The 11,972-nt window shown below is 40.3% G+C and overlaps 1 protein-coding gene across 2 annotated transcripts in view; it reads right to left on the bottom strand.

The window, feature by feature from the left end:
- Window positions 1-11,972, bottom strand: part of uhrf1bp1l.L (UHRF1 binding protein 1-like L homeolog) — a 64,752-nt gene that overhangs the window by 42,811 nt on the left and 9,969 nt on the right. For both annotated transcript variants that reach the window (XM_018250884.2, NM_001091479.1), the window contains exons 2-3: window positions 489-651; window positions 137-175 (exon numbers count right to left, since the gene is read on the bottom strand). In XM_018250884.2, the coding sequence (XP_018106373.1) occupies window positions 137-175; window positions 489-651 (202 nt within the window). The remainder of the gene's footprint in view (window positions 1-136; window positions 176-488; window positions 652-11,972) is intronic.

The raw sequence follows: 11,972 nt of genomic DNA, 5'->3' as shown, positions 1-11,972 counted from the left end.
ACATTCAGATAATGCAGTGTAACTGCCATGAATGCCCCACGTTTCACGCCTATTTAGTAAATGTGGTATTTGATCTAAATACCTACGGTGTCACTTCTGTATTTTCTTAATGATGTAACCAAAAAGCAATACTAACCAGGCTTATAGGATGCGTTTTCAGCTTTGTCCATGGGATCTGCAATACAGATGAATGTCAGGCACCTTTATTAACTGGAAATCACAAGTCAAAAACCCAATTCACTCCTTTGCCCCCCAGTGACCACCATTTTAATACTCCCACATCCTCTAACTACCCATAATCGTTAAAATTAGGGTTGCACTGAATCCAGGATTGAATAAAAATTCAACTTAAAAACCACAAAAAATAACAAAACCCAACCCAATTTCAAATTGCCTCAGAATATCACTCTCTGCATCATACCAAAAGAAATTTAAAGGTGAACAACCCCTTTAAATAAAAACTTGCTGAATGACAAAACAGCACCAACCCTAATGGCAGCCTTGTTGCAGAAGACTTTGTTGATTGCTAGCCAGGTTGGCAGGTCCAGCATGTTCTGAAGCACCTCCTCATCCAGTTCCAAGTTGGTCAGCTGGCCTTCCCCTTTCAGAGTGCTCAGATTGATCTTGTCAGGGGACAGGTTCTTGGTGAATCTGAAATAGAAAAAGGGAACAATGTTCTGACTTGGTTATTCGAGAAACAGAAAAGTGAATCTGACTGGGTATGAAAATAACATCAGAAACCTCAAACCACTGCACTTTTTATCTTGTACTTCCCTATACAGACGCCCTGTTGGAGGGTTCTGGAAGTTTCACTTAAATGACAACCAAAGAGCCACAGGCTGGGCAAAACTGATGTTACTGTCCCCAACTTGCCTTATAGTCGCCATCAAGCCCATCTTGACTTCTTATAACCGTTACCTACAACTCCTATTCTTGGACATGGGCAGTGTGGCCTCTATTTACCCCCCACCACCTCTTCTATCTATTGGACACGCACACACGGCCATCCCATACTTTCTTGATAATGGGTTTCCGGATAACGGATCCCACACACATTCTGATAGGGGAACTAATACAGGTATGGGAAACCCATTATCCAGAAAGTACGACTGTACAGATATGGGAACGGTTATCCAGAATGCTGGGTTTTCCAGATAAGGGATCTTTCCACAATTCAGATCTCCATACTTGAAGTCTGCTAAAAAGTAACAAACATTAATTACACCTAATAGGATTGTTTTGCTTCCAATAAGGATTAATTATATATTAGTTGAGATTACTTGAGATTACAGGGAAAAAGGAAATATTTTTTTTAAAATGTGAATGTGAAAATGTGATGCCTATGTATTTTGCAGAATAGAAGGAGGGCCACAATGATGGAATTTAGAAAGTTAATTATACAAAGTAAATTATATATGAAGTGGCATCATGTATTTGGTGCTTTATTACCATTTAAAATGCCGTATCACTTATAGAATCTATTACATCAGTGATAATGGTCATGGAAAAATGGAAGAAAGATCAGGATTGGCTGCAGCAAGTAGGGCATTCTGTTTGGGGGTGATCTTTGCCCATTCTTCCAGGCAGATTTGCCCCAGGTCGTTGAGATTGGGAAGGTGATGCTGTGCACCTCAATGTATTCCCACATATTGTTAATTGGACAGAGATCAAGGCTGGGACTGGGCCATGGCAGGACATTCACCTTTTGTTTTTCAGTCTCTGCAATGGTACTTTGGCCTTTAGCTGGGGTTTCTCTGTTTGTCAAATAGCAGAATGTGTGTTTGTGCTGGGTACTGTTGTCCCGCATTGTACAGAGACAGGGCATGGTGTCCCTAACATTAACACCTATGTATACAGGACATGGAAGCAGAGATTAGAACACTGATTTATGTGTTTGTCTTTCTCCTAAGGCAGTATTTACAGTATTCAGTTCAGATGATACAGCATGCCAAGGACGGGAGCTGGCACTCCGTCTGACTGCGGTACCAGCACATTAGTGGGGGAGAAAAGGGATTTTGCAAGACAAAAACTGCACTTTTTTTTCCTCTTCTTTCTCCCTGCAGCCTGCAATCTGCAAATGCCATCTGTTTGGGAAAGCAGATAAGTCAAGATCATTGGATTGAGTGTTTTTATTATTATTTGAGATTGCTTTTCTAAAGGCCCCTCAAGAGGGATCCTAGCAACCAGATCTGTTATCCGGAAAGCTCTGAATTACGGAAAGGTTCCCATAGACTCCATTTTAACCAAATACAAATCCAAAATTAAAATTAACTATTATTCCTTTTTACTCTGTAATAATAAAATAGTACCTTTTACCTGATACAATCTAGGATTTAATCTTTATTGGAAGCAAAACCAGCCTATTGAGTTTAATTAATTAAATCATTTTTTAGTAGATTATGATCCAAATTACAGGATGATCCCTTATCCGGACAAACCCAGGTCCCCAGCATTCTAGATAAAAGGTCCCATACATACTGTATAATAGTTTAAAGCAGTGGTTCATAAGGGTGGTGACACATGTAAGATTCCAGGGCCCTTCTTCAGGCGACTAATCTCCCCGAAGAGCCTTCCCGTCGGCTAGAATGTAAATCGCTGGTGGGATGGCACTTGTGCTTCATTTTCTGAAGTTGCCTCACGAGGAAACTTCGGAAAACGAAGCGATCCGAGTGCCATCCCACCAGCGATTTACATTCTAGCTGACTGGAAGGCTTTTCGGGAAGATTAGTCACCCAAAGAAGAGATTTGTCTCCATGGAATCTTAGCGTGTGTCACCACCCTTAGGGTCTTCTACAGTCTGGCATGGTAACCCAAAAAAAAAGGGGTTCAGAAGCAGTGCTGCACCTCATTTATATTATTATTTTCTATTGTATTGGATCACAGTGACCCATTCCAAGTAGTACCAGTAGAATGCCACATGCTATTGCAACTACAATTGGGTTATAGTTACAGACAAATCCCTAAGTCATTTTGTGCCACCCCCACAGTACTTTTAATACCATCTGCATCTTCAGAGAGGAAAAAAAAAACACAAACAGGAAAATATAGGCCAACCACAATGTTTCTTAGAATACCACACAGTCTGCTACATACTAAAACAAACATTTCAAGGTAAAGTTCCCCTTTAAGGAGAAAAAGGTATTTTCTCATACCTGAAGATCCATGTAAACATTAAAGGGGTGGTTCACCTTTAAGTTAACTTTTAGTATGTTACAGAATGGCCAATTCTAAGCAACTTTACAATTGGTCTTCATTATTTATTTGTTATAGGTTTTTATTTTTAAAATATTTTAAAATAACTTCTGTTGACTCTATCCAGCTTTTAAATGGGAGTAACTGACTCCATCTAAAAACAAATGCTCTGTAAGGCTACAAATGTAGTTATTGTTACTTTTTATTACTCATTTTTCTATTCAGGCCTCTCCTATTCATATTCCAGTGTCTTATTCAAATGAATGCTAGGTTGCTAGTTTTATTCAGACCCTAGCAGCCAGATTACTAAAATTGCTGTTTGCAAGCTGCTGAATAAGAATCTTTTATTTTTTTTTAATTTTTTCATATACATCTTTTTCAAAAACACAAATATTTCACATATGCTTAATTTCCCTTGAGTTTATCACTGCATCTTCCCATCTGCCTCTTTATTGCAACTGTAATTACTGGGAGTGATTAAAAAGCCACCCCGTCACAATATCCAATCGGGAAGGAGGAGAGGGGGCAGATCTAATTTCACCAGTTCTTCATTTTTATTTTCAAGGAATAAAGAAGGGGTAGGCACTTGCAATATTTCCATGGACCCTTTCACTGCCAGAGAATTACATGCCAGGCAGCACAGATTTGAAGGTTCTTCCAGCAGACTGCCATGGCTCTATGGAACTAGAAGCTCAGAATTCAGGGCAGGGTTTAAGAGAATATCTACACTGGGCACAGGGATACAGAAATGTAACTAGCAGGGAGCAGACATTGCGGGGGTGTAATAAAGGGGTTGTTCATCTGTAAAATAACCTTTAAGATAATATAGAGCATGATATTCTTAGACAATTTGCAGTTGGTTTTCATTTTTAATTATTTACAGTTTTTGAGTTATTTAGCTTTTTATTCAGTAGATCTCTAGTTTGCAATTTTAACAGTCTGGTTGCTAGGGTCAAAATTACCCTAGCAACTATGCATTTATTTGAATAAGAGACTGGAATGTGAAAAGGAGAGGGCCTGAATAGAAAGATAAGGAACAGAAAGAAGCAATAACTACAAATACATGTTAATGTAATTAAAAAACTATAAAAACTAAAAAAAAACTAAAAAAATGAAGACCAATTAAAAAGTTACATAGAAATTAAGATTCTATAACATACTAAAAGTTAAGTGAAAGGTGATCCCTGCAACCTTCTGGGCCACAGTCTGAGCCCCTATCAGCCAGTGATACCTGTTCCCGCTGGCCTGGACCCCTTTCACATCTATCATGGAGGGAGGGGGTAAAAACTTGGGGCCCGACATTACGCCACTGCACGATTACATTATGATGAAAAAGCAAAGAATATATGAGATTCGTTATATGGAAACCTGTTATTCAGAAATCTCTCTCAGACTAATTTTACACAAATAATCCAACTTCATAATCATAACAGTAGCTTGTACTTGATCCCAACTAAGATATAATTAATCCTTATGGGAAGCAAAACCAGCCAGTTGGGTTTATTTAATGGTTACATGATTTTCTAGTAGACTTAAGGTATAAAGATCTCCATTTCGGAAAGTTCTGTTATCCGAAAAACCCCAGGTAACTGGTTCCATCCCTGTAGTTGATGTACTAGCATATACAAATTTGCACCAATAGCAGTTGCACACAAAATGGCGAAACTATTGTGCGCCGGGCCCCCTGCAAAAAAAAAATGTTTGGAGGGGCCCATCATGTCTTTACCTGGCCCACCATCCACTTGCCAGACCACCCACCCACCTGGAAGCCTACCTGGCTGTATCTCCCTGCTGTGCTTACAAGTTAGTTTAGAGAGTGACCGCGGCTGGGGGTTTTCTTAAAGCTATTGAAGTGCAGACCCCACTGTCTGGGACCCCCAGCAACAATGGGGTCGGCATTCTGGATAACAGGTCCATAGTTACCTTTATTATACTGTGTAACAGCAAATGTAATTAAAGGGGACATAAACCATCAGTACTGAAGGATCGTGCCACCTCCAGCACGGGCGGAATGACCGAACAATCTCTCTGCCCCCAGGCACCTCAGCTGTGTCAGAGCATCTTAATAATATTGTCAAGCTCCTCTGGATGTCTTTTCTAGGAAAGTGTCGGTATCGCTTTCATAACGACAAAGGCAATAAGAATTTGAAACACAGGTCAAGGGCACCAAATGCTATTCCACAATTGCAATAGGGGTTTCATAAAATAAACCGGCAAGCCGTCCAGCAGCACCACAGGAATAAGTGAATTATTCTTCTGAGAAAGCGAAATACGTTGCCATCTCTGGTTCAACTGACAGAACTCTACGACGTGACAAGAATGAATAGCTTTTGGAATCAAATGTATTGGAAAAAAGCTCTTGTGTCAGTTCTATTAACCAGAGAGAGCGGTTGAAAAGACATGGCCTTTAATACTGGGCCTGAGATAAATATAAACATTAGGTTATTAATGGGGTCCCAGCCTACCACCAGCTGGGAATTATACTTAGGTAAGAAACAGCACAAAATGCTGATTTAATGGGACCCTGAAAGCTACAGATCTCTACATGCTAAAACTTTGAGCATTAAATATTTTTCCAACGGATATATTAAGAATTGGGATGGCAGGGACCTTTGCCAATAGGCTTAGGCTCCTGTACCTGCAATAATGATAATCCTATTGCATGGCTGTCCCTGGCTCCCATAAATGTATTTTGCAGATTTAATTTAGCTGTAGAGAGCCATTGTTTCCTTCTTTATCCCATAATCCTCTTCATCGTCCTCCTGTCACTCTCTAGCTAATGTGACATTAAGGGATAAGTGAATCATTTATATAACTCTTTTCTACCATGGGACTCAACAAGCTTTACAGCAAGCAAGGCAGTGGTTATCGGCAAGCTACGTAGCTGGGACACCAGAAGATTAGAGGTTAGAGGCAGGTCCGGACTGAGAATTAAAATAGGCCCTGGCATTTCAGGTACACAGAGGCCCAATCAGCCCACACAGAGGGCCAAACAGCCCCAACCAGCCCACTAAATACTGACTTTCTATGGCACCTTATAGCAGCAGCTCTCGCATTTGCCAGAACCCACAGATTGCCAGTCCGGGCCTTGTTAGAGGTCCTCTGTGTAGCTGCTACATGGTTTAGGTCTGTCCTATGCATAATGAAAGGTATGTATAGTGAGCTACAGGTAGTAGCAACCATGTTCTGGTGCACCATTAAGCTGGTAAGACTAGCGAACTGTCCTGAATGATCAGATCATGTACAATTCGCCCATACCTGGTCAGATTAAATATTGTAGGATATATTTGTAAAGGGATCTGTGTGCCTCTTGGCCATGTCTGCACTAGTCACACCCCACTCCTGTTCCACCCTGGCCTCGCCCCCTGTCGTGCTCCCTACTCCAAAGGTTTCAGATGGATATGGGAGAACTTTAGGTGATGATTCTACTATGCATTTCACTGCAGTTGGGAAGTTCATTTAATTTCATTTGTTAAGGTGTAAAATGAAGGTGAAAATCAAAATGAACTGCTGATTGTAACCATTGGTGCAGTGGCTTAAATAACCCCATCGTTGCTGGGGTCCCAGACAGTGGGTTCTGCTTCCTCAATAGCTTTAAGAAATCCCCCGGTCACTTTCTAACCTAAGTTACAAGCACAGCAGGGAGATATGGCCAGGTAGGCTGGCAGGCGGACAGAGGGCAGGGTAGGGGTGCCGGGCCCCGGCGCACCATTGTTATGCCACTGCACGTGCAACTGCTATTGGTGCAATTTTGTATATGCTAGTAAATCAATTACAAGTATGGGACCTGTTATCCAGAATGCTCGGGAGCTTGTGTTTTGCAGATCTTTCCATAATTTGGATCTTCATACCATAAATCTACTAGAAAATCACGTAAACATTAAATAACACAATGGTTTTGCTTCCAATAAGGATTAATTATATCTTAGGCACTGTTTTATTATCCTACACATTTGGATTATTAGGATAAAATGGGGCCTTTCTGCAATTCGGAGCTTTATGGACAATGGGTTTCTGGATAATAGATCCCATACCTGTACCAGAATCCACTCATTAAAGTGTCCTCAGGTCACTTGTGACCCAAAAGTTGTTGGGCCACAACTTCCACCATATTTATCAAGGGCAGGGGCCTGGGCCCTCCACCGCCTGGGGTCCAGGAGGCTAATTTTTATATTATAAACAGGTATGGGACCTGTTATCCAGAAGGCTTGGGACCCGGGCTTTTCTTAAAAATCATTTTAATTAAACTCATGGAACTCCGAGGTAACTTCTAATATCATCATATTTTGCAACAGGGGGGTTCTTTATTGATTATAATACACACATTTCAGTGAGTCATGTGACAGAAATGACATCAGAACTCACCGTTTATAACTGATGACATCAGAACTCACTGTTTATAAGGATATAATTTACAAGATATTCATGGCTTTTGTGTATTTTATATATATATATATATATATATATATATATATAATACACACACACATATGGTATATATTGCGTAGAGTATATCCCATGATAAGAGAGTTTGTTGCGTTACCACCTTTAATATCATACAAAAGAGGAATACAAAAGGATAAATTTTTGGGAATAAAAAACAATTCAAACCCTGTTTGAATTGCAAACAATGTATATATGTGATGAAAGGTGAAACCTTCAAACATCCTGGTACAGGAGAAACTTTTCAAATACCAGGGTATCATACCTGTTTAACAGAAATTGTAATATAAGTAATTGTATGCCCTTACAACATAGATCAACGATCAAATTGGGGAATATGGGATTGCCACTCTCCAAACATTTTAAAGAAAAGGGACACACAGCTGAACATTTACGATTCATGGTATTAGAAATGGTATCCCCATTAGAGAGAGGAGGGGATTGTGAATTGAGATTAAAGCAAAGGGAGGTATGGTGGATCAATTGAACTCCCTACATCCCCATGGTTTAAACAAAGATTATAACTCATATCTATAAAGTTGTGTATTTTTTTTAGATATATACTGTGCCATTTAAATTTCATTCATTATATGCAATAGACATGGCTTGAACCCTGTAGAATGTGTAAATGAATGATTAACATGTCACTTCCTATGATGGACTATAAAAAAATCGGATTCATTTGTATTTGACTTCAACCACTGTTTTGAGAAAGAGCCTATCTGGGCTCGAAACGTTGCGGTTACAATGTGCACATTATGGTAACATTATGACCTCAAGGGACGTGCACCGTGAAACAAAAGCCAAAGCGTGAGTGCTGTTATTACTACCATATATTTATACACCGGTATATCTATCTATCTATCTATCTATCTATCTATATTACAGTCCTCATTGTATCTTCTACTAAAGAATAAAAGAAAACAGCGGGCAGGCTGTGTGTGGGTTATGCCAGTAGCAGACAGGAGAAGACAGGCAGGTCTGTTATACAGAATGTGATTTACAGCACTGCAGATAATGTAACAGTGACGCTTTATTGGGTCGCAGTATGGATCTCACATTACACTGTAGGAGAGAGAGCTTCCAGCTTGTTATTGCTCTCGCTGTGCCCCTGCTGCTGGCAAGGGATTCTGGGAATTTATTCTCAACTGCAGCCCCAGATATTCCCCTTGCCTTGCTATTTACTGTTATCTGAACACAAACAAATCTCATCAGACCCAGGAGTTAAGCGCAGCCCTGCCACTACTGCTTCATTCAGTGCCCCAAAATGTTCCACGAAGGCCTGTGGAACACAGGACTGTGCAGCCTCCACTCCACCAGATGGAATACGGCAACGTTCAAATGCCCCACCCACCTGTCAATGCTGCTAATGTAACTGAATGACAAGGCACTTCATTACGGATATTTGGGTATAACTATATAGGAAGCAGATTCTGCAGCTGCTGGGGGGGGTCCTAAGAGGTACAGGGAGCCCCTTAGGGTAACAGCACAACCCCCCCCCCCCCAACTTTAGGTGGCAGTAACTATACCACTGATCAAATATTTTCTAATTCAAAACTTCCTGCAAGCCCAGAATATGTATTTGTCATCGGTCTTCGAACTATGGTTGAATGACTAATACCCTGATACTGTATGTACATCTTGAACCTGGTTATGATTTAACAGGGCTGTTTACCTTTAAGTTAACTTTCTGTATGATGTACAGAGTGATATTCTGAAAGACTTTGCAATTGGTTTTAATTTTTTTATTATTTGTGGTTTTTAAGTTTAGTTTTTTACTCAGCAGATCTCCAGTTTGGAATCTTTTTCTCTTTCCAGCTATCTAACAGGGGTCACTGACCCCATCAGCCAACATCAGCTCTGTGAGGCTAGAATTATAGTGCTGCTTTTCATTATTTATCATTCTATTCAGGCCCCCTCCACTATTCATTTTCTAGTCCCATCATTTAAAAACACCAATGAAAAATATAAAACGAAGACTACAACTTGTCTAAGGATATTACTGTCTACATTGTACTAAAACTGAATTTAAATGTGCATTTTTTAAACGGCAACTCCTTTTGCTTCTCTTTTCCTGATCTTACTTTCTCCTCACATTCTCTACCCAGTATTCACTCCTAAGTAGATTGTACAGATATTTCTGTATTCTAGCAGGTAAGCCATCGGATGGTGCATCTATATTAGTGATGTGTGGGCTGGCCAGATACCCGCGGGTTCAAGCCGACCTCGCATCCCCTTTTGCAGGTGGCGTGCGGGTCCAGGATGAGCTCTTCTTCCTGCTCTCCCCGCCCGCTTATCTTGCACTGCCGGCTTCCAAGTTCTTTTTTTTATAGATGTGTTCCTGATTGCCACACCCCTTTTGTGACGTCATCGGTTGGGAGATAAATGGAAGCCGGAAGTTGGGCTGGGGCAGAGGGTGGCCGGTTTATGGTCTTTAAGGTTTTACCAGACCCGCACATCACTAATCCATATGGCTCAGCAAATAAACCTTATACTGGTATGGTATCTGTTATCCACAATGCTCAGGGCCTAAGGTTTTTTCCAGAAAGGAGTCTTTCCTTAATTTGGATCTCTATACTTAAGAATTTAAACATTAGGACTGCCTCACCTCCAATAAGGATTAATTATACCTTAGTCAGCAGGGTCGGACTGGGCCACCGGGTAAAAACCCGGTGGGCCCCCCTAAACCAGACCTGCACCTGTTTTCAGCCCGGGCTGCCCCATGATCTCCCCACCCCCTTGCTCCGATCACACTGCAACTACAGGACAGATATGCGCGGGGGGGGCCTGGAGGGTGAGTTGTGATTAAGGCAGGAAGTCTGTAGGGAAGTTGCGGCAAAGGCATGGGGGTCCGGAAGGGGGTTGGGGCCCAGTCCAACGCGGTTAGTCGGGATTGTGTACAAGGTACTGGTTTATTATTTCAGAGAAAAAAAGAAATATGTTTTAAAATGTATTTATTTATTGTAATGGAGTATATGGGAGAGGACCTTCCCATAAATCTGAGCTTTCTGGATTACGGGATTACGGATAACGGATTCCATACCTGTTTCTTCTAAGAGAAGGGAAACAAACTGCACAACAACCCTGTATGGATTCTAACCTGGGCACTTTCTGCAGAATTCTCCAGCTTCTTCACACAATCCCGTAAATTACAGGCAGGTTAATTGGACATTAGATTGTAAACTCCTTTGGGGCAGGGACTGATGGGAAGGATGTTCAGATGCAGAAAATGTCAACACTATATAAATAAAGGATCATAATTACAGGTATGGGACCGGTTATCCAGAATGCTTGGGACCTGGGGTTTTTTCGGATTACAGATCTTTCCATAATTTGGATCTTTATACCTCAAGTCTACTAGAAAATCACGTAAACATTAAATAAACCCAATAGGCTGGTTTTGCTTCTAATAAGCATTATTATATCTTAGTTTGGATCAGATACAAGCTACAATTTTATTAGTATAGAGAAAAAGAAAATAGTTTTTTTAAAACCGATTATTTAAATAAAATGGAGTCTATGGAAGACGGCCTTTCCTTAATTCATTGCTTTCAAGAAAACGGGTTTGTATAATAAAGGCAGCGGTAAGGAACCCATATGGGTTAAAGATTATTTTATCCATTATTTTGATATAGGGTCAACACATTCTGCTACTGACAGCAGCGAGTACAGGTATTGGATCAATTATCCACAGAGCTCTGAATTACAGGAAGTCCATCTCCCATATACAATTTTTTTCAAATAATCCAAATTTTTAAAAACAATTTCCTTTTTCACTGTTAATAAAACAGTACCTTGTACTTGATCCCAACTAAGATCTTATTAATCCTTATTGGTGGCAAAACCAGCCTATTGTGTTTATTTAAAGTTTAAAGAATTAAGACTTAAGGTAAGAAGATCCAAATTATGGAAAGAACCATTATCTGGAAACCTCAGGTCCCAAGCATTCTGGATAACAGGTTCCATACCTGTAGAAGGAAACTTCTCCCACCTTCAGCAAAGTAAAAAAGTGGATATTTGATTGGGGCATGCTCAACCACTACAGCAAGCTCTTGAACAGAAGCGGTTTAAAGGGCATAATGAAGGAAAACATCAAATATACATTCATGTAAATTAACTGCTATGAACGATCCCTTTCTGCACTGCTAACACTGGATCTTAAACAATATAGGTATGGGACCCGTTATTCAGAATTCTCTGGACCTGGGTTTTTCCGGATAACTGATCTTCATACCGTAAGTCTACTAGAAAATGTAAACATTAAATAAACACAATAGACTGATTTTGCTTCCAATAAGGATTAATTATTTCTTAGTTGGGATCAAGTAAAAGCTACT

Source organism: Xenopus laevis, chromosome 3L (genome assembly GCF_017654675.1).
Source record: "Xenopus laevis strain J_2021 chromosome 3L, Xenopus_laevis_v10.1, whole genome shotgun sequence".
NCBI classification, from domain to species: domain Eukaryota; kingdom Metazoa; phylum Chordata; class Amphibia; order Anura; family Pipidae; genus Xenopus; species Xenopus laevis.
Note: the sequence above shows the minus strand (reverse complement) of the source record. Positions and strands in the feature narration are given on the sequence as shown.